Raw genomic sequence first — 23,377 nt, 5'->3', positions numbered from 1 at the left:
TGTGTGTCCTCCCGTGGCCCCTCTCCTCTCCGTGCTTACAGCCCCCCTTCTGTGCAGCCCCCCACTTCCTCAGTTATTGCAATAACCCTCCATGCTCTCCTTGCCTCGAGCTCCCCAGCCTGCAGGTTGCTGCCTGATTCATCTTCACTGAGCATATATCTGATCTTATGATTCCCAAGATTCATAAACTCAGTCCACGTGACCTGTCTGACATTTAAGGCTGATGCTAATGCCCCCCCCTTTATCTCCACTGCACCCCTGCATTTTTCCCTACTGTCAGCCAAATCCAACTATGTCTTCATTGTGCTGATCTGAAAAATGGCCTTTGTGAGGGTCAGACAAGGTAGTGTCTGTGAAAGTGCTGTAAACTGCAAAGTGCAGTACACCTGTGGGTCGCTGTTAGTAGCACCATGCATTAGTTTCCTAGGGTGCCACTTTAATTTTCTAGTGCTGCTGAAATGCAATATACAAGAAATGGGCTAGCTTTTAACAATGGAAGTTTATTAGCTTACAAGCTTACAGTTCTGAGGCTGTGAAAATGTCCAGATTGAGGCACCGTTAGGATGATACCTGGACTCCTCTGTCAGATGGCCAGGCACATGGCGGCTCTCCCTTCTCTTCTGGGCTTTGTTGCTTTCAGCTTCTTGCTTCATCGCTTTCTCCCCAAGCTTCTGTGTCTTGCTCTCAGTTTCTGTCTCTGAATTTCACTTCTTATAAAAGACTCTGGTAAGAGGATTGAGACCTACCCTTGGCATGCGTCAGCTGAAATAACCTCATCAAAGGGTCCCACCTACAATCAATTTTCACCCACAGGAGTGGATTAGCTTTAAGCACATGATCTTCTGGGGTCCATAAAGCCTCCAAACCATCACAGGTGCCTTAACAAATTACTACAACCTTAGTGGCTTTAAATAACAGAAATTTATTTTCTCAGGGTTCTGGAAGGCAGAAGATGGAGACCTGGGTGTCAGCAGGGCTCCAGGGGGAATCGGTTCCTTGTCTCTTCCAGCTTCTGGTGGCTGCTGGCCTTCCTTCCCCTTCCTTGGCTCGTGGCGGCATCCCTCCTCTCCCTGCCTCTGTCTTCACATTGCTGCTGCCTCCATGTGTCTGTCTTCTCTTCCATCTGTCTCAAATCTCCCTTTGTCTTTCTCTCATCAGGACACTTGTCATTAGATTTAGTGCCCAGTGGGTAATCCAGGATGATCTCATTTCAAGATGCTTAATTTAGTTCCATCTGCAAAGGTCCTTTTTCCCAGTAGCGTCACATTCACAGGTTGCAGGTGGATGTATTTTTTGAGGGGATGTGGGGGGTGGGAGGTGGTTACCATTCCACCCACTACATGCTTTTTTCTGAGCTTCCTTCTTTTTCTCTTCAAACCAATCTGTAGGCAGTGCCTACTGTGTGTTGGCACTTGCCACGTGCCAGGGATATAGCAGTGGCTAAGACAGGTGCTTTATCTGTCTTAGGACCATACAGACTGGTGGAAAATGTAGACACTAAAGCAATGAATCATTGAAAGACCTGATGAGTACATTACTGGGTGATCTTCCAAAGCTAATTGACCTCTCGGAGTCTCAGTTTATTCCTCTGTATAATGGGGATAAAGGTGGAAGCCCAGCCCAATTCACAAGAAAGCTTTGAAGATGAAACAGGACCCTAGGTATGGAAATGTCCTTGGCCTGGCTGTGTTATGCCATGCCTTTGCTCAGACTGTGCCTCTAGGCCTCAGAGTTTGGGGTCTGGATTTGGTTCCTCAATTCTAATTCTGCACCAATCTCAAGGTTCTGGGACTTTGGGCAAGTCACTTAACTTCTATTTCCTTAGCTGCAAAATGGAGGTAATGATAATACCTGCCTCATTGGATTCTTGCCATGATTAAAATGAGCTCATGTGTTGACAGTGTAAAAAAACACGACAAAGTGTAAATTCTTTTCATAAGATTCATGGATGGTTACCTTAGGCAAACTAGAAAGTCTAAATTCACAAGAAGGAAACATGAAAATTAATTGTGATTTTACCTATAATTAATCTCTGGCAGCATTTTGACATATTATTTTGGTCATTTTTTTATACCATTTAGTTCATAATTTTTGATTAAAACAAAAAGTGCATACCACTTGGTAATCTCTTTTCATTTACCCTACATTAGTGAAGTTTCCTACATTATTGAGCAGTTACATACAGAAGAGAATCAAAATGGGATAGGTAGTTTTATGAGTGGTGGCAGCTCAGAATCACCTCAGCCCTTGGGACTCCTGTCAGGGGTGGTTTCTGGCCTGTGGCAGTATTGCTTAGTGAGGAGAACTTTCAGAAAACTGTCTTCCACCCAATGTCTGTGGGTGCATTTCTCATGGATCACTTCGGGTCTGCCTGGATCCCAGGCCTCACAGCTCTCTGTTGGACCGTTGATGAGGCCAATGTGCCACCTTCTTCCAGCCCAGTGCCATTCCAAACCAGGACCCCATTGCCCATCCCAGTGAGGGGAATTCACCTGGATCAGGTAACACTGCATCAAGCCTGCCTTGCAGTGATTCCCATTTCTGCCCGAGTCTCATGCACGAGCCCCTTGTGACTGAAAAGCATGGAATCTGCTTGCAGGGAGGCTTGAGTTCAAATTGCCTTCTAGTTACCACATGCCACATGCCAGGCCCTTTTCTCAGCACTACAAACATTGGTCTCATTTCAAACGTGAGTGGAACTTATGTCTACTAAATTTAGCAGTGATGAGCACCAACCTTGGGCAGGACACAGTAGAGCTCTGCCTGACCCTCCTGGGCTTCTCACGAGAGACAGCCATGCACACATGCAGGGTGAATCTTCAGATGAGCTGGGTAGTAGCTAGGAGCTCAGGCTGGGGATTGAATTTGAACTTTGTTATCTTTGGCAAGTCACTTAGTTTCTTTGCTTGTAAAATGGGGAGAATTGTGAGGATTGAAGGACATAAAACATGGATAGTTTAGCATAGTAATGGCAAAATGCAGGATGGGAAGGGAGAGTTAATGCTCTTGTGTGAGTGTGTGAGTGTGTGTTTGTGCCTATGTACGTGTGTGTGTGTTGGCTTGTGCAGTAGATGGGATTTGAGCTGGGCGCTTTAGAGATTGCAATGAAGGAAAAGCATGTAGCCAGAGGGACAGCCTGGGGGAGATGGGAACTTGGAGACTATGTTGGGGGTGTGTGGATGGGCTGAGCTTAGGGGATATCAGGAAGTTGCCATCTTATCTGCAATTAGGGGGCTTTGGGGAGTTATTATGGGGGGATGAGATTGGAGGCTGATGTGCTGTTTCTTTCTAGGAGATAGGTTCCTGCCTTGGGTTTGAGACCAAGTTGTCTCATCTTAGCTCATCCATCTGTCCATCCATCCAGTCATCCCACATCTGAGTACTTATGCAGTCACTTCATTTTGCTGGGCCTTAGTCCCCTCATCTGTAAAATGAAGATAATCACAGGACCTTGTGGAGTTGTGGGGAGCGATGTGTGAGAAAGGGCATGCAGAGACCTTAGCCTGGCTGAGGCACAGAGAGGGAACTTGACAATGGATGTCCGATGCTGTTGTTTCAACCATGTGCCAGAGGCTGTGCTGAGTGCTGGTCAGTGGGTGGATGGGGTGGGGCATGGGGCGGGTGGAGTTGGTCACCTCAGAGAACCTGCCCTCAGGCAGTTTGTGGTGTAACTCCTCCAGTTTAGCTCCTGGCTCCGGACCCCATTCCCTTTGTTCTTGACTGGGGCCTGGGTTCTTTCCCTGGACCTTCTGATGACAAGTTTGTTCTTGGGCTTCCCTCTGCCACCTGCCTACCTGCCTCCTGCCGCCAGCTTGCCAAATAAGAGGGTCTCTTCCAGGCTTCCCATTGGCCAGCTCTGTGTCTGAACTTCACCTGTGACCCATCGCTTGTCCCTCTGCCTAGGCTGCATCTTGCCCTCATACCTCTCCAGAGGACCACCTTGCCATCCTGGGGACGCCCGATTCCTGGCCCCTTCTCAGGGCATATGCCCCCTTTCCAGCCCCCTGCCTTTTCTGATTGACTTGTCTTCATGCCTTAAGAATTTGGTACTGCCATGGGGATATTGGCTTTCCACTGCTTCTGGGAAGCCATGCTACTAAATCAATGTTAAATAGCTAACATTTATTGACCCCTGCTCCAGGTGCTCTTCTAGGCACCAGTGCAAACTGGCTTTACACCTGTTAACTCATTTTATCCTCACAACCAACTTGGGTGGGTGTAGTTAATATCCCCATTTACCAGGTAGGCTATGAAGCACGGAGAGGTCCAGCTAGTTGGGGGCAGAGCCAGAAGGGGTCTGCGAATCAAATGTCCAAATGGCAGTTATTCCATTTATGTGTTTTATAGGAGGAAGGGACAACTGTTCCCAGAGATATGAAAAAGATTTTGAAAAGCCCAAATTACATTTCATCTTTTAGACACAGTTTTTAGGGGTCTCTTTCTGGCAGTATTAATAACTTTGTTATTCTGTCTCACACATGGAAGAGAGTTGCTGGGTTTAAGTATTAGATTCACACTGAGGTGAGACTTTTTTTTTGCTTTTTAATTTTTTTTTCTTTTTTAATGCATTTTTAAAATTATGAACTTTAACATGTATATGTAACAGTAATAACTTTCAAAGTGCAATTTAACAAATAGAGAGCAGTTTCAAAGAATGTTATGGATTATAGTGCCACCATTTCAGTTATTTCCATTATTGTAAAATGTAACATACATACAGAAAGGTGTTAACTTTCAAAGTACAGCTCAACAAGCAGTTATATAGGTAATTTAAAAAAATGTTATGAGATACAGCCCCACAGTTTCAGTTCTTTCCTTATTGTGAAATATAGGATAGAAAGGTGCTAACTTTCAAAGCACAAGTCAAATAATAGCTATAGAGCAAATATCAAAGAATGTTATAGGTTACAGTTCCACTGTTTCAGTTATTTCCTTCTAGCTATTATAATACCCTAGCATCTAATATATATATATATATATATATATATATATAAACTTTATATAAAGTTTCAGTATTTGTAATCCTTTTTAAATCCTATCTTGTCTGTTGCTACACCTTCCTCTTACTTAATCTCTTTCTCCATCTTCAGGGGTGTCTAGGCAGTGAGCTCCATATCTTGTTCTAATTGAAAGTTGCGGAAGGGGCTGCATCTAATTGTTCTTAAAGAGACTGTTGCCTCTGGGTTTTAGGATGTGTCTGGCATAGGAACACTCTGGTGGATTTAAGTTTCTGAGAGAGAAAACTTAGTAGTTTCCAGAGATATGAAAAAGATTATATAAAATTTATAAAATTTCAAATAAGAACCTAGATATTTCAGAACTAATGTTGGTAAGGGCATGGCATACTGTGGGCATTTGGGATGTCTAGCTGGAGCTTGCATAAGAGAAACCTCCAGAATTGCTTCTGGACTCTAATTTGAGATCTCTTAGCCACTGTGACCTTGTTTGTTACCTTTCTTTTCTTTTTCTTTCTTTTTAATTTTTTTTTTGGAGAGAAGATGATTTTTTTGTTTTATTTGGAAACAACATGATCATCTACCTAGAAAATCTCAAATAAAAGTATAAAAACTAAGTGACTTTAGCAAGGTCACAGGATACAAGATCAATATATAAAAATCAATTGTATTTCTATGTATTATCTATGAAAATTTGAAAATTATAATTTGAAAAGATCCATTTACTATTGTACTAAAACCATGAAATACTTACGTATAAATCTTAGAAAGTCTGTTCAAGATCTATACATAGGCTACTAAACATTGATGAAAGAAATTTTTTTTAAATTTACGTACATGGAGAGAGATACCATGTGGTTTGGAAGATGACTCAATCTTGTTAAGATGGCAGTTTTCCCCAAATTGATCTGTAGTTTTCAATTCATTCCAATCAAAACTGTCAGCAATATTTTTGTTAGAAATTGGGAACTAATTTTATAAATTTATATAGGATAGCAAAGGAATTAAGAGTAGCTAAAATTTTGAAAATAAAATAAATTTGGAAAGACCCAATTTACCTGAACACCCATACTACCTTACTATAAAGTTTTATAATTAAAATTGCACATGATCAATTTGTAACAGAATAAAGAATCTAGAAATAGACTGAAAAAACCTACGGTCAATTGATTATCCATAAAGGTACCAAGGCAGGTCAATGAAACAAAGAATATTCTTTTCAGCAATATGTGCAAAAAACAAGTGGATATCTGTAAGTTCCCTTACCCCCTCCCCCCCAAATTAGCCTCATTACTTTTAACACCGTACATACAAAAAGGTCTACACATCCCTAAATGTAAAACCTACTATTTTATATCACTAGAATTGAAACATAGGAGAAAAAATTTTGTTACTTTGGGTTAAATAAATGCTTCTTAGATACGACAGAAAAAAACATGACCCATGGGGGAAGGGGAAAACGTCATCAAAATTAAGAACTTCTGCAATTCAAGAGATACTGTTATGAGAATGATAGGAAAGCCCACAACTGCAAGAATATATTTAAAAATTACTTATGTAATAAAAAACTTGTGTCCAGGATATGTAACCACCTCTGAAACTAATAAGAAAAAAAATACACAACACTTTGTTCACTTTTTTTTTGTTACCTTTCTTTTCCTCCTTTTAGTCAAGTAGGCATTTTCAATCCCTCGATGCCAGGGCCAGGTTCAAGATGAGCCATTTTGAGCTGCAAAATTCACTGGTGCCCCCTTGTCTTAGCTTTTTGTGTTTCTTGTCCCTTATGTCTTCCCTTTTGCTTCAGTTTTCCACTAATTTTAATAAAATCATAAGGGCAAGTGCAGTAATATATCAAAGATTTGCCCAAAACCTGCCACTAGATGACAAGGGTGTTGAGTGGGTCTAGAGTTGGCTCACAAGCAGTACCAACAGATTTTGTCACCATTAAAAACCCTAAAGCTCCAGCTCAGTATGGGAATGATGGTCTAAAAGGTTCCATCTTTGGTGCTCGCAAACCAAATGTTTGAAAGTCCCATGGGGGAAGCTGCAGAACACTTGTGTACAAGGCATTTCTCTGGAGGAAAGGGCTGGGTTTGCTCTTGTGAGACCCCTAACAGAAGACCACTACCTGGTCCCACACATTTATGGACATACCATTTCTGATTAAGGAGCATCTTGTTTTTTGTTTGTTTGTTTGTTTTAATTCAATTTTATTGAGATAAATTCACATACCATTCAATCATCCACAGTGTACAGTCAGTTGTTCACAGTACCATTATATAGTTGCACATTCAAAACCACAATCAATTTTTGAACATTTTCATTACCACCTACAAAAAAGAATAAGAATTAAAGTTAAAGTAAAAAAGAACACCCAAAAACATCCCACACCCCTCATCCCTCCCTATTATTCATTTACATTTTTGTCCTCATTTTTTCCATTCATCTGTCCATACACTGTATAAAGGGAGTGGGAGCCACAAAGTTTTCACAATCACACAGTCACACAGTGTAAGCCATTAGTTATACAATCGTCTTCAATAATGAAGACTCCTGGGTTGCAGTTTCAATAGTTGAGGTGTTTCCCTCCAGCTATTCCAATACACTAAAAACTAAAAGGGATATCTATATACTGCATAAGAATAACCTCCAGAATTACCTCTTGACTCTATTTGAGATCTCTCAGCCACTGAAACTTTATTTTGTTTCATTTTTCTTTCCCCTTTTGATCCAAGGAAGCTTTCTCAATCCCATGATGTCAGGGCCAAGCTCATCCGTGCGAGGTCATATCCCACATTGCCAGGAAGACCTACACCCCCTGGGAGTCATGTCTCACATAGAGGGGAAGGCAGTGAATTTACCTGCAGAGTTGGCTTAGAGAGAGAGACCACATCTGAGCAACAAAAAAGGTTCTCTGAGGGTGACTCTTAGGCACCTTGTTAAGTAGGCTTAGCCTCTCCTTTGCAGTAACAAATTTCATAAGGGCAAGCCCCAAGATCAAGGACTCAGCCTTCCAAATTAATAGTCTCCAATGCTTGTGAGAGGAGCATCTTGTTTTTTTTGCAGAGTGGCATGAGCCCACAGCTATAAAAGTGGTCTGACCCCAGTATTTGACTGCTTGAGTAGATACAGACCCAGTGGGCTCTACCATGACACAATGTATGTGGATAGCCAGTTCTGGACACCACATTTTAATAAGAATAGAAGCTGGATCTTGTCCACAAAAGGGTCACCAGGATGGTTCTTATTTAGGCTATTTCCTTTCTATAAAGAATGGCTGAACGAAGTGGCATATTTTACAAAGAGAAGAAAAGTTTTGAGCTGAGAGAAATGGGCTGGCTTTCTGTATTTAGAGAACCATCTTGTGAAAAAAAGAAATAGACTTGTCTGCACACACCAGAGTGTCAAGAGCTTGGCTGAGCTTTGGAGAATAATGGACATGGGTTCGAATCTCAGCTTTGCTTCTCAGTGGTCTGACCTCAGGTTGATCTGTTATCCTATCTGAACCTTGGGTTTCCTCCTCAAGAGTGGGGATAAGATTAGTTGCTTAGCTCCAGGGATTGGGTTGAGAGTGAGATGAGACATTCCATGTTAAGTACCCTAGCTCATGCCTGGAATATGGCAAGGCTTTGATGAATGGCCTGAGTACGTAGTTATTAAATTCTGTATAATGAAGAATCAGACCAAAAGGAGGGAATTTATAGGGAGCAGTTTTGACCTAACATAGGAGAGGATGGAACTTTCCAATTCTCAGAGCTGCTTCTTGGAGGCATGACTGCCTGGAGACTGAAATTGTTTGATTTTCAGCCCAGTGACCTGTATCAGAGATGTGAAAGGATTCAGGCTGTGAGTGAGAAACTGGGCTAGATGGTTCCTATAGTACTTTCCAACTCTATGAGCCCTTGGTATTTTGCACCATAAGGTTTTTTCTAAAATTGTGATAACATGTATATCATAAAATTTGACATTTTAACCCTTTTGAGCACACAATTCAGTTGCATTAATTACATGCTACTGTACCTATTAAACCATAACTCCCCATTCCTCCTCCCCCGGGCCTCTTAATGTCTATTCTTTTTTCTGTCTCTATAGATTTGCTATTCTAGATATTTCATATAAGTGGAATCATGTACTGTTGTCCTTTTTGTCTGGCTATATTTCAACTCTGCATAATGTTTCCATGGTTCAACCGTATTGTAGCATGTATCCAACTTCTGTACTAGTAAGTTATTGTGGATGGGCATTTGGATTGAAAATGTACAGTGGAAGACCTGCCCCTTTTCAGTAAAAATGTCCAACCCTACCACCGCCGCCTGCTCTCACGTGGTCGAAGTGTGGCACACGTCTCCAGCCAGGGCCGTTGTCTGCGTAGGAGCCCCCTCTGCTCTGTGATCCACAGCCATCTGGACTGTGGGGTGTGCAGAGAAACATGCTGTTGATTCACATGCCACCCCTGCTGGCACCTCCAAACGGCCCCTGGCTGGAACGGTTTTGAAGCAGCCAGCCCTCCCTCACCCATGCCTTCTTCAAGTACTCGAGAGAGAAAGGAACGCGAGTGAGGAAAAATGTGCTAAGAGCCAGGAATATGGGATGATGGTCAGGTGACCCCTGAGTGGCTCTCTTTTATCCAGTTGTAGAATCTGCCACAAAAAGTGTGATGTCTAGATGATGGTTCTCAAAGTGTGATGCCTAGATGATGATTCTGAGGATCCCTGGAGTCCCCTGAAGGGGTCTCTGCAAAGGAATGAGTGGTCTTTCACCCCATTTGCCAGAGTAGATCCACGTTTTCCCACTTCCCTGTTCCCTCTACCTGACTACTTTCCCCGCGGGACTACTTCTCATGCTCATTGCTCAGTTCTCGACTTTAGTGTCACCTCCTCTGGGTGCCTTCCTGACTGTCGGGGATGACAGCAGGGAAAAATGAAGTACTTTAATTGATACTAACAGTTCAGAGATGCTATTGGTGCCCTGCTCAGACCGCTGCCCCCCCCCCCCTTTTCTGGACAGGTGTCCCTTCCTCTAGCAGCTGTGGGGCCTGCTGCTGACTCCACACCCGTTACTTTGCTGGAGGAGCGCCTTTGGGTGACTAGAACTGCCCAGAAGTGTCTGGGCAGCCCACAGCCAGTGAGTGACAGGAGCAGGGGTACAGGGACCCAATCCCCTTGCCTTATGGTGGGACAGACTCTGCAGGGCAGCTCTCATTCACCCTCTAGATCTCCCTGCAGGCTCAAGCACAGGCTAAATTTCTTGCACAACATCTTGCTTAAGTTCTTCCCCTCCTCTGTTTTCCCTTCCTCACTTACAGGTTCCCCTAAGAGCCCTCCCTTAATAAATCACTCATGTAAAAATCCCTATCTCGGGCTCTGCCTCCAGGGATTCTGACCTAAGACATAGACTTGGATTGAGGCGAGTGGCCAGATGGCCTCTGAGAGCACCTGACACCATGTCATATAAGAAACAAAGGACAGAGTAGGAACTCTGTAGCGAGAAGGACTTTGAATTGGGAAGCTGCCATTATGGGAGATGGATCCAGTTTGTTTTTTATGTCACCAAATGAGTAGAACAAGAACCGTGTATAGAAGGTTCAGTGAGATGTATTTCAGCTCAGACGGAAACTATCTTACAGAGGAGTCAAAGGTGGTTTGAAAGATAACCGCCCACGTGCACTCTCTGCATTCAGCTTTCCACAGCCTCCTTCCCTTCTCAGTCTGGATGCTTGTCTTTCATTTCTCCCATAGCACGGTTGTTCAGAACTGGTGGGGTCATGTCAGCAGGACCGGGAAACAAAGGAGAATTCAGCATTTCAGATCCAGTTACCCTGTTAGAATTCTAGATGTTGCAGAGCTCGAAGCTTCCACAAATAGAGGATATAGACGAGGTGTCATGTTCATAATTAAGGCTGCAGGTTTAGGAGCCAGACAGTCCTAGGTCATGCTCCTAAGTCATACTACCTGCGTGATCTTGGGCATGCTCCTTAATTCTCTGAGTCTATCTGCAGCTTTCTCACGTGGGTGCTAACTCCTACCTAGAGGGATACTGTGCAGATCAAATCAGGGACTAGATAGAAAGCGTGGAGCTTGGCATATGGTTATCATTCAGTGAATGGTGCTGTTGTTGTTATTGAATTTAAAATTGGTGGGCTTGAAGTCTAGGTATGCACTCCCTCTGCCACTAGACAGTCGAGCTCCTTGGGACCAGGGATTGTGTTTCAGTTATCTTTGTCATCTCTGCATTGTCTAGCATGTCTAGATATTAAATAAATAATGAATTAAGTAACTACACTTCATTGTTTCTCCCGAGACATTGCTAGTATGACCAGCTCCTTGTTAGGAAGCTGGCGTCTAATTCTATAAATTTCTATGTTCTCCAGGATCATAGCATTCAAAGGACCAAGATTAAATCTCTCAGAAACTCTTTAATGTAGATATAGTAAAAGCAGTAAGTTATGCATTAAAACAAACTAAATGAGTACAGAGATTCAGATGGTATGGTCTTAGATTCCCAAATATCCATTTTTTTGTGGGAACTAAAAAATAATTTACCAGTTAAGTTCATATCATATGTATTTCTATGGAAACTCTTTTCCCATCTTCTCTAAAATCTGAAGGTCTTTGGTGCAAGTCCAAGTTCCTTACAAGGACCTATATGGCCTTTATAAAATCTGCTCTACTCCCACCCCTTATCTCTTGGACCTCATCTCCTACCATTCTCCCCATTACTAGCTCTGCTCCAATCATACTGGGCAACTTGCTGTTCCCGGAGCCCTGTAAGAACACTTCTGCCCTAGGCCTTTTGCAGAGGCTGTTCTCTCTCTGGAACACTCTTCTCCCAGGTAGCTGCAGAACCAAGTCCGTCGTTGCTTTTGAGTCTTTGCTGTAATGTTCCCATCCCAAAAGAGGAAAAAAAGCCCAGTAGGCTCTATTTTTGTCCATGGCCTCTTAACATTTTCTGAAATACTATATCATTTACTTATTATATTTATTAACATTTTCTAACATACTATATCATTTATTTATTTATTATGTTTATTGTTTATTCTTTATCTCCTCCCACTAGACAGTAGGAATGGAAACTCCATGCAGGCAGGGAGTCTATTTTTACCTGGCACATAGTGGGCCTTCAGTTACTATCTCTTGAATTGAATTATTATTAATGTTAGCCAATATCTGACCACAAAACAAATGCGCAGGGCAGGCAATCTAATATGCCAGGGTGCCTTCTCTGATATGTTTGCAGAAACACTAACCATTCAAAAGCAACCATGGTAATAAGGATATATTCCAATTACTGAGTGTGTACCTTGTGCCAACCTGGCCCAGCGCTTCACATACTTATTTCATTTCAACTTCATGAACCGTGGTGTTATCTGTCGTAAAGAGGAAAACACTGAGGATCAGAGAAGATTCAGTCACTTGCTGAGTTTGCATCTCTAGTAGGTGGAACAGACAGGATGTGTTTGACTCTAGAGGGTGAATTTTAAGACTCTGTGAGCTTTATTTCCCAAACAGTGAGGTTTTATTTTTAACTTCTGTTATTAGTTTCTTATTTTATTATGTGTGGACAAAGAATGTGGCCTATATCATTTCTGCTTTTTGGAATCCATTTGAAGTTTTTCTTGGAGGCCTGGTGTGTGATCAATCTGTTTAAATAATCCATGGAGTCTTGAAGGGGAGGTCTAGAGAGCCAAAGTTCAGGCTAATTATCTATTAATTCGGCCTTCCTGGTTACATTCTTTAATCGTTTAGGTTATTATTTTTGAATGCTTGATCTGTGAAAAATTGAGAAGGGTGTTAATATTACAAATTAATTGCTTCCTCTCCCACTTCTTGTATGCCTAACTGTGTTTGCTCTTTAAGTTTTAATATCTAATGTGGATATCAGTATCAGGCAACTGTTATTCTGAGAACTTTCTTTAAATTTTCAAATACTAAAGAAGAGAGTGGGAAATAGAAGACTGATTTAAAGGAGAAATCAGTGGAAGAAGCCCTTGGGGATACAGGTGTTAACTTCAAATATTAAATCAAAGCCAAGCGGTGAAAATTGGCAGTATAGCAAGGTGTTGAGGAGCAGAGACCCTGAAGCCAGGCTGCCTGGGGATAAATCCCAGCTCTTCAATTCATTAGGTTTTCTGGGGCAGTTTACTAACTTCTCCATGCTTCCTTTTCCTTGGGTGAAAAATGATGAAAGTAATAGTACATACCTCATGGATTATTGGAGGACTGAACAAGTTAATATTTACAAACTTATATTTTGTTTGTAATATTTACTGCAATCATATCCAATAATATGAAGCAAAGGGGCACGATGCTATAACATATATAAGAGAGGACAGGATGTGGACTAATCTCAAGGTCAGCTAAAGGTCTTCCTGAGGTATATTTATAACCTATGGCTGTGTAATTAATCGCTCCAAACACTTAGGAGCTGAAAACAACAAACATTTACCATCTCACAGATTCTGTGGGTCAGGAATTTGGGAGCTACTTAGCTGAATACTTCTGGCTCAGAGTCTCCCATGAAGTTGCAGTTGAGCGGCTGGGCAAGGCTGCAGTCTTAGAAGGCTTGCTGGGGCCCAAGACGGAGCCACTCCCATGATGGTTCATCCCCGTGGCTGTTGGTAGGAGGCCTCGTTTCCTGCCATGTGGGCCTCTCCACAAGACAGCGTGAGTGTTCTCATGACATACCAGCTGGCTTCCCCCACGGCCTGTGATGCAACAGAGCAAACAAGAGGGAAGCTACAACGTTTTCTATGACTCGGTCTCAGAAGTCATACGTGTCACTTCCGTCATATTCTCTGTTAGAAGTGAGTTTCTAAGGCTACTCCGCAAAGGGAAGATAAGGCTTCACCTTATAAAGCAAGTGTCAGATAATTTGGACATATTTTAAACTACCACATGAGGAGTTGATGTTTTCCTGACATCACTAGGCTGAATAATGGGGACAATGTAGACCAGGGTTGACAAACATTTTCTATAAAAGGCCAGATAGCAGGTATTTTCAACTTTGTGGGGCTATATGGTCTCTTTCACAACTACTCAACTCTGCTACTGTAGCATGACAGCAACTATAGCCAATATGTAAATGAATGGGCATGCTAGTCTTCCAATAAAAATTTATTTACAAAACCAGGTGGTAGTCTGAATTTGGTCTGCAGGCTGCATAGTTTATTGACCCCCTCGTAGGCAAAAGTGAATAAAAGTTTGGAGGATTATTGCAAGCAGCACTAATGTGTTTCAGAAAGAAGTATTATGAGTTTAAGAATGTAAAGATCTCTAAAAACAGAGTAATTTGATAAAGGAAATGATCAGATAATTAGCACGCCATGAAAAATTATAGTCTAAGGCTCTTCTCTGCTCTTATACCCTCCCCCTCAGTCCATTCCAGTCAGACTTTCACCCACACGTCCACCAACGCTGCTCTAGTCGAGGTCATGACTTTCATGTTGCTGAGTACAGTGGTCAGTTATCTGGCCTCATCCCATTGATCTCTCAGCAGCAAATGACATGGTGGTCATTCCCCCATCCTGGACACACTTTCTTCACTTGGTTTCCAGGATGCTATATTCCTCTTCTCCTCCTGCTTCACTAACTGTTCCTTTTCAGTCTCCTTTGCTAATTCTTCTTTATGTCCCAGATCCCTCAATATTGGAGTGCCCCAGGCTTAGGCCTCTCATCTCTCCTCCTGTGCTTAGTCCCTAGCTGATCTCATCTAGGCTGATGGCTTTAAATGCTTTCTATTCACTGATCCCAAATTAGTAAGTATAGCTCTTCTCTCCTCAAATCTCTCATCTATTCAATCACCCTTGTAACATCTTCACTTGAATGTCTAGCAAAACCAAAGTCTTGAATCTAGTCTCCCCCAACCTGTCTTCCTCAATCTTCTCTATTTTGGTAATCCACCTCCATTTTTCCTGTTTTTCAGGCTAAAAGCTTTGCAGCTATCCTTGACTTTTATGGTTCTCTAAGTCCCTAGGCAAGCTATCAAGTCAGTCTCTCCTTCAGAACACATCCAGACTCAACCCCTCCTCAGGGCCTCCACTCTGCCACACTGGTCCAAGGCTCTGCCTTCCCTTGCCAGGGTCATTCCAATTGACTGTATCTAATTCTTCTGATTCTGCCTTTTCCCCTCCAAGCCAATTTTAGTATAGCAGCTGATGTAATCATTTCAGAACGTGCATCAGATCATGGTTTATCTTAACTTAAACCCTTCCAGTGTCTTCTCATTTTGCTCAGATTAAACCAGCATCCCAAAAAATGGACTCCCAGCATAGGACTTATTGTTCTATATCCACCAACCCTGCACTTCTCTGACCTCCTACTTTCCCCATTCCTTATTCCACTCCAACCAGGCACTTAGCATTTGCTGTTCTCTCTGGTCAGAATGTCTGTACAATCTGTTCCCTTATTACCTTCAGATCTTTGTTCAAATATCACCTTTCCTAATGCCTACCCTGACTACCCTATTTAAAATTGTAATTGATCATCCCTTCCCACCATACCCTGTCTACCTTACTGACTTATTCTTCTTCATTGTACTTACGACAAAATGGTTCAGTATCCTTTTAAAATTATTGTGCCTTTTGGAATCTAGAATAAAAACCCCACAAGGGCTGGGATATTTGTTCAGTTCACTGGTGTTTCCCTGTATTAAATTATTATTTGAATGTATGAATCTGCCAGATCTCAAAACTGATGTGAGCTGATATTTGATATTAAAATGTTACTTTCCTGTTTTAATTCTTTTGGTTTTGGTCCATAAGAGTGGCAACTTTAAAACACAGCTTCAGATACTTTGGGAATGCTCCTTGGAGTCTTAACAGGCTTGTGACTGCTTTAACCAACACAGCCCGGCAGAGGTGATGCTATCGGAGTTCTAAGGTCTCTGCTTTATTCGCTGGAACTCTTAAGCTAAAATGTATGGGGTTGAACTACCCTGAGTCTGCCGTGCTGTTTGGAAGCCCAAAACACATGGAAAGGCCTTATATAGGTCCTTAGGTCGACAATTCCAGCTACGCAAAGCCTTCAAGTCACCCCAGCCAAGGCACCTGATGTATAAGGGAAGAAGTCATTTTGGAAATGGATCCACAAGCCCAAGATGTTCCAGTCCTTGGCCATCCTGCTGTAGAGACAGGCCATCCCCATTGTCACCTGTCTGAATTCCTGACTCATGATTCATGAGCGTAATAAAATGGTGGCTGTTTGACACTGCTAAATTTGGGATGGCTTTCTTACATAGTAACAGTTAACAAGAACAGTAAAGGGGGAAAGGCTAGATTAAAGTAGCAATTATCTTTGGGAAAGAAGTTAAGTCTTGAGCTTTTTTTGTCTACTGAAAAAAGTATATGGTGTGTGTACATGCATATGTGTGTGAACATTATTCTGCAAGACTCATCTTGGAAACTTGTATCTATCCAGATAAATTCACTAGCCTTTAGATTCTCATTAACTAAAAGAAATGTCTTACCAATGAGACACTTGAGATTTCGTGCCTGATCTAGGTTCTTGGTACATTTCTATATTTATCATCTGGAGTAGCTGACAGTCTTAGACCAACTAAGGCAAACCTGTCTGTGAAATTATAGGAAAATATATAACCTGGAGATCAGTGTCACAGTGAGATATCAAATTTTGTGATTATGCCTGTTCCTGCTTTTATTTTTCTTCTACTTTAAACCCTGAGAAAGGAGGTGGCCAGAAATACCAGTCAGAGATGAGTATTTCAGAGCCAGTTCCCTATTAAAATCTGGATGTTCTTGGAGTTGGAACCACTCATAAAGCTCATTTTTCTGTATAAAAGTGGGGAGGGATCGCACCCAAGACCTCAGTCTGGGACTCATGACTCGTGGTAAACTCTTGCCTCTCAACAAGTGGCTTTTAGTCAGAAGTCTGGCTGGAAGACTTAATTTCTGGGCTGCAATGCTGGACTCTGAACCAACTGAAATGGTGCACACCATCTTGTTTGTGTATGCTTTTGTGCCCATTTCTGGAGAGAATCCATACCTTCCATCTGATTCTCACTGAGATCTATGACCCAGGAAAGTTTAAGTACCCTATTGTTGATGATGTAATACTGTACAAGAGTAAGTTTTATACATCCCCATACCTATATGAGGGAACACCAGATGCTCCTGGGGAAGTTCTTTGGTTCTTTAAGATTGGTGCATCATGGGTGTGACTCTTGGATGGGTAGAATTAGCTGGAGCACCCTGCAACCCACTCAACTACTGTCTGCTTAGGACAAACAATTGGTGTGCAATCACACTTTAAAATCCCTTTGGGAATACAAAAGCATCAGACAGTTCAGGGCTAATTAGGTGAGTATTATTTTTCCTTGAAACCAAATAGTTAAGGTGGAGAGAGCTAAGATGTCTGCCCAAAGCTCTGAAACCTCAGAGACTTAACTTAATAGAAGTTCACTTCTTATTTAAGCCACCATCCTATGTAGGTGTCCAAGACTTTTCACATGGTATTTCAGGAACCCAGCCTCCTTTTATTTTGGGCTCTGCCATCTTCTTGGGTCCTGGGATCCCATACTTGCAGCCAGCTGGTAGGAAAAGGGGGAGAATTAGGACTGGGTAGGAGATTATTATGGGACTGGCCCGGGAGAATTCCTCTTTACCCACATTCTGCTGGCCAGAAATAGGTCAAATGGCCCCATGCAGTTCTAAGGGTGTTGGTGGGTGTCCTCTCCAGCAACACCCCTACACTCTGAAAGAGGTGCACAGGGGCCATCGGTCATCTCTGCCACAGTTGTAGCGGGCATTTTCAGCATCCTAAATCTCAGAGAAGGGTGAACTGTCTGAGTTGGGCCTTTCAGACCGTCTGCATAGTCTGGATGCAGAGCACAGCCCTCAGTTACCTAACTTTGCCAAGGCGTTAAGGTGATCTCCAGAAACTCTGCAGTCAGGATTGAAAAATAGTGTAGTTTGATATGAAAATTACGGTTCTCGAGTAATTGGAGATTTTATTTTATTTTTTTTTAAGAAGTACACACAGGGTAAGGGCCCAACCAATCTGGATTTTAAGCTGGTTTATATTACAAAAGAACTTGTATAATTATAGCAAAGAGAACTGTTTCCATTTTTGTAAAACTTTTTGTTACAAGTTTAGCTTTGTGTATTGCATGTTTGCCCTTAAAAATGTTTTCCTGTTTGGCAGAAATTACAACAGCATATGACTTTACCCTATGGTTTCTATTTTCATTGTGTTGCTTAGCTATTTCTTGATTATTTTTATTTGTTTTACACAAGCTTAACCTCTCTCCTCAAAATGCCTTATGGTTTTATTCTTGAATTGGGATAGGCTATGGCATGAAATTATCTTGAATTTCATTCTCAAGATTTTTTTAAGGTTCTTATGTTCCCTGGTATCAGAATTGGTGACCTTTGAAAATGTATTTCTTCTACTGTTTATCACAGTGCAACTGTTACTTACTTCTTGTTTTCTCATCTATAAAATGAGACTTTATTAGTCCAGTGAACTCCAACGATCCTGAAAGTAATGTGCTTACACTGCTGAGGGCTAAGTAGCCTTTTTTGTGGAGGTTGAAGTCCTTCTGGAATTCTTCCAGTGGTTTGCTTGATTAGCTGGATTGTACTGCCCATGAAAGCCAAACTTGGGAAACGGGGTAAAAACTAATGTTACAAATTAATATACAAACTCACAATTTAAGTAAATTATATACAAAACTTAATACATCCTAATTTTTTTGTTACATTTTACTAGTATCTATGTTCTTGAGGTTATTTACATCTATTGTGTTTGTATAGGGAAATATTATCCAATGGGGTGCTATTGTACATCCTTTCCCAACTCTGCATTCAGTGGCACCGCTTAAGTAGATTGTTGGCTGTGGTGGGTGCTGGTTGTTAAATGGTTACTGGCGCCCCACAGGTGTTCTTCCTCAGAAGTTAGTGTTGAGGCTTGAAAGAGAAAAAGTAAGTGCTGAGTACATTGTAGATGCTCAATAAACAACAGCTGCTTTTGAAGGCTGTTTCTCTTTGATGAGAGGTTGGTTCTGGAGCCTGAAGACGACTCATTGCAATCCAGGATTTCCAAAAGGGCACAGGATCTCTTTCTGTTTCTTTATTCATAAAATAGCTTCAGTTAACCCTTGACTCCATCCCTTATAGGGATTTGTTAGGGAAAAGAGTGGCCTAACACATGAGAGTATTTTGAGTAGTTAGGAAGCACACTTCTGTAGCTGCAAGTTGAGAATTGGTTTCATGCAAGTTTGCCGACTTGTGCCAGTGATGACTCTGAGGAGAAGATATGCATGGAGACCCCTGCGTGCCCCCAGCCCCAGCCCAGAGTTGCAGCATGCTTCCCTAGTGCTGCAGTGCTCGTCACCTTCACAGCTCACGAGGGGGGGCCATGGTCGGTGATCCAGTGTTCTTGGTCCTCTGGCAAATAAGAACAATGAAATGCATGTGGGTGAAAGGCCGTCTGCTTTCTTTTTCTAGAAAGGACTGTCTTTTGTTGTGGGATTCCGTTCTTCTGAAGTTTTTTTACATCAGTATATCCTACTTTATGAAATGACAATTATGGTAGATGGCAGTAGTGGAGGTAGAGTTATTTTTATGTATTCTTACATGGAAAAAGTTGGAAATTATGTTGATCCTCTTCCCACCTCCCACAAGTCTTTTGTTGTTTTTGTCATTCTTCCATTTAAATGTCTGTGGTCTGATGGAATAGTAAAGGTCTAGAACTACTCCACATTGACTCGAAATTGATTTTTCTTGAGGCAGAATTAAGTCTCAAGGGAATTACTCCACAGGTGCCCAGTACCAGGAGCATGGACATGTGTTGCTTATCCTGTCATTGGCTACTTTCTTAAAACTGGTATAATTACTATGAATATCAAACCATGAACTGAACACACCTAATCTTTATCACTCCTCTCCTGCCAAGACAACTTTTAGAGTCTTGCCAGACCTGTTGTTTTGAGAGGAGGCATACAGAAACTGAACCTTCAGGCTTAAAATTATAATTGTTGTTTGCTTTTTACTTAAATGTTTGGCATATTTTAGGAGTTCTTGGGACCACATCTGGCTTTAACCATTTTTCTCTCTCCTCTAGCACGGTTGATATTAATGCCAATTTTAATTTCTTGGCGTCATAAGTACATAAACATATCACCCACAGATGTGATTTTCAACAAGGATTGAAACTGTAAATTAGAAAGCAAGAGATTCACAGGGTTTCATCAAATCAATTTACCCCTAAAAGTGACACAGTTGTATTGGAAATGTTTTAAATTGCTCATTTCAAACCTACCTCAGTAGCAAAATGCCACGCCTCCAGCGGATTTGCAGCCCCATTAGTCATTTTCTTTCCTCTGTTTCCTTGCTGTGTTTGCATTGGGAGCATAGAGAAATGTAATTTAGTAAATTATCACTTGATTGCTGGGCATCAGCCCCAGTGTTGAACAGTATTTGGAATATGATTACTTGCTGGCTTTGTCACAGTTGACATTAATTATTGATGGAAGTTTCAGAAATAGCGCATGTGCCAGGAGCTTTTCACCAGAACACAGGCTCCAGGCAGGAGGGATGCTAAAGAGTGTGGGGGAAGAGGCACCTGTGGCTTGTTTATGTCTGTGCACAGGGAACCTCGACCTGGTGGGCTGTGTGGTACCTGTGTAAGGGTCATGGTGTAAAGGAAGGATGAACCGTCAGGCTTATTTCTATCGTGTTCCTCCCCAGGAATTGCACCGAAGAAGCCAACTTCAGCCGGAGCCAGCCAAGACGAAGGCTCTCCAGACTGTCATTGAAATGAAGGTAGGAGCTTTGCACATTTGTCAGAAACAGTTGTGCCTCTGGAGTTTGCTCTAACTTGATGGTAAACATGTGAAATGAACCTTGTGCTTTTTTTTCCCCCCCGAGGCACCCTGGTGGGGGCTTTTGTTCTGGGTATTTTTGCCTTCTTGGGTGTATTTAACTTATTGGCCTTTAGGATGCCTTTTTCTGGGTAAAAGAATAAGGGTTCAAGGATTCCTTGACTGAAAGGGGCTGGGTTAATTTCCAGAGCATGGCCAATGCCTTTAACCCTAAGGAAGGTTTTGCTTGTGTTTTAAAAGTGGATTTCTAAAGCTGGAATAATTTTCCTCATTTACATTACTATGAAAAGACACATTTGAGAAACTAGGCTTTGGTAAAGGGAAGTAGTTTTAATAGAGTCATTAAATATTTAAAATTATGCTATCAGCAGAGTTTATTTTTCAAGGAATAATAATTTCTCCTGACTCCAGTATTTTCTTCTAACCAAGTCTGGAAGTAATAATAATTTATTCAATACTTACAATGTGTCCTATTTAGCTGTGAAAGCATAGAGATACAGTATTTAGGAAGAATACAAAGATACCTCCTGGGTGGATTAAGAGCAATTAAAGCATAATGAAGTAAATGATGATGGCCAACCTTTATATCTATGATTAAGAAACAGATATAAATGAAATTCAATGGCTTTGTCAGTATCTAGAAATTTGAAATCTTTCAACTTCCAGTTTTGAACAGAAGGAAGCAAATTAAAAAGCATTTTTCTTAAGAGTAAATGATTCTTGATTATACTGTTCCATTAAGGTAAAAGGTTTTGATTTCATAGTGAAGGTGTTTGCAATCTGGAAATTCCACATTTGCAGGTTAACACTCAGAAACTTTGCTGGTCACCGCTGACCTACAATAGATTCTGAGGCTTGTGGATAGGATAATGGTTTTTCTGTCTCTCTTGCAGCACATGATTTTGAATTGTCTGCCAAAAATTTCCCAAGTTCTGGGGAAAAAAGAAGCTAATACAAGCTATTGCATTCTTGGCATGTACAGTTCTGACTAGGGAATGTTTTTTCTAGTCAGTAACATTGTCTTCGACCAAGTAGATTTTTGTGGAAATAATGTAGAACATTTGCTTTAAAACCGTATGTCCCCTAAATAACGTTATGTGAGTCAAAGCATTCATAATGAATTTTCAGTAATTTTCTTTGAAAAATATCTTTATGGGCCAAATGCCAATGTGATTGAAAGAATTATTAATCCTGGTTCATCAATTGTCTTGCATTTGTGTAATTTTAGTTTATTTTAAATGAAACTTAAAATTCTACACTTGAGGGGACAGTAGTTCATTACTGAGATATTGTTCTCACTTCGTCTTGGAGACCAAACCTGAAAGGGACAGAGAGACAGAGAGAGACAGAGAAAGAGGGACAGAGACAGAGAGAGAGACAGTGACAGAGACAGAGAGAGAACAGAGGTGGTAGGAAGGGAAAGAGAGAGGACACAAAAGACTTGATTTTTTAAAATTCAATTCTCTTTCCACCCCCTTCCCCACTACCTACCCAAGCACAAATAGTAATGGAGAACAAGATGCATATACGAAGTATTTCAAAATTGTCATTTTTAAAAAAGAAATAATGAATTAAAGAAATCTTTGTAGAAACTGAGAGAAACTTCTTTCTCCTAGTGCTGTAGCTATTTTTTTAGTAAAAAATCTCCATATGAAGACAATTGGTACTTTACCATCATATGTTTTATTACAAAATGAAAGAAATTAGTAAATAAAAACGTTCATTTAAGCTATCCATATGGGAAGGCATAAAAACATGACTTTTTAGGGCAAATTCAAGTCAATATATTATCTTTTACGGATGCCTATCAGTAGTACAATACTGTTGATTTATAGCCATAAAAACCTATTTTTAGGACAAATGAAGATCAATATATTTGTCAGGGAACTGAGTCTGGAGTTGTTCTTTCTTCATTTTCTGTTAATTTATAAAAGCACTGCCTTCTGTTTTGTCAGTGGAGAAGTCTGTGTCCCATTAGCATCTATACTCAACGTCCCTAAATTGAGTTATGGAGGCAGCTGGTAGAGGGTCATCTCCACGATCTAGTGTGCTTTTGTGATTGAGGCTGTGATCTCATCCGGTTTCCTACATTACACTCTGTGTAATAACCATATTTTATAAGTATTGCGGTTGACTACCAAACAGAACTGAACTTTAAGCCTGGTGAGTAGAACTTGAGACACCTTTGGGTTTTAACTCAAACATCTTTGGGTAAATATCAGTGTCAGCTAAAGCCTTAACAAAATTTAAAGTTAGAAGGATCTTTCCTTTTAACTTCAGGGAAAGTTAATTTCATGGAGATAACATGAACTAAGGACTTAGAAGTTACCCCTACCTGCTGGTTGCTTCTTAGAGAAACAGGGTGAACTTCTTACCCCCTAGCTCCATCCTCCTTCCCCCCATACTCGGCATCAACCGGAGAAAGGTGTTTGCTGTGAAAGTCTGTGAAATCTTGCCAAAATTCAAGCACTATTTAGAACCACAGTCCAGTAGTTCTAGTAGCCCTCTATGTACCCCTCTGGACTTTGAGAGTTGTAAAACTATGTCTCTGTGGGGTGATTGTTGGGGAGGGCCATTTACATGCA

The 23,377-nt window shown here is 41.2% G+C and overlaps 1 protein-coding gene across 8 annotated transcripts in view; it reads left to right on the top strand.

Annotated features, from left to right (window-relative positions):
- ERC2 (ELKS/RAB6-interacting/CAST family member 2) overlaps window positions 1-23,377 on the top strand; it is a 1,046,379-nt gene that overhangs the window by 322,635 nt on the left and 700,367 nt on the right. For all 8 annotated transcript variants that reach the window (XR_005210796.1, XR_005210797.1, XM_037798515.1 and 5 more), the window contains one exon: window positions 20,659-20,733. Coding sequence is in view for 6 of the 8 variants with exons in the window: in XM_037798515.1 (XP_037654443.1) it covers window positions 20,659-20,733 (75 nt within the window). In the remaining 2 variants the exon portion in view is untranslated. The remainder of the gene's footprint in view (window positions 1-20,658; window positions 20,734-23,377) is intronic.

The sequence above is a fragment of the Choloepus didactylus genome, chromosome 1 (assembly GCF_015220235.1).
Source record: "Choloepus didactylus isolate mChoDid1 chromosome 1, mChoDid1.pri, whole genome shotgun sequence".
Lineage (NCBI taxonomy): Eukaryota > Metazoa > Chordata > Mammalia > Pilosa > Megalonychidae > Choloepus > Choloepus didactylus.
Note: the sequence above shows the minus strand (reverse complement) of the source record. Positions and strands in the feature narration are given on the sequence as shown.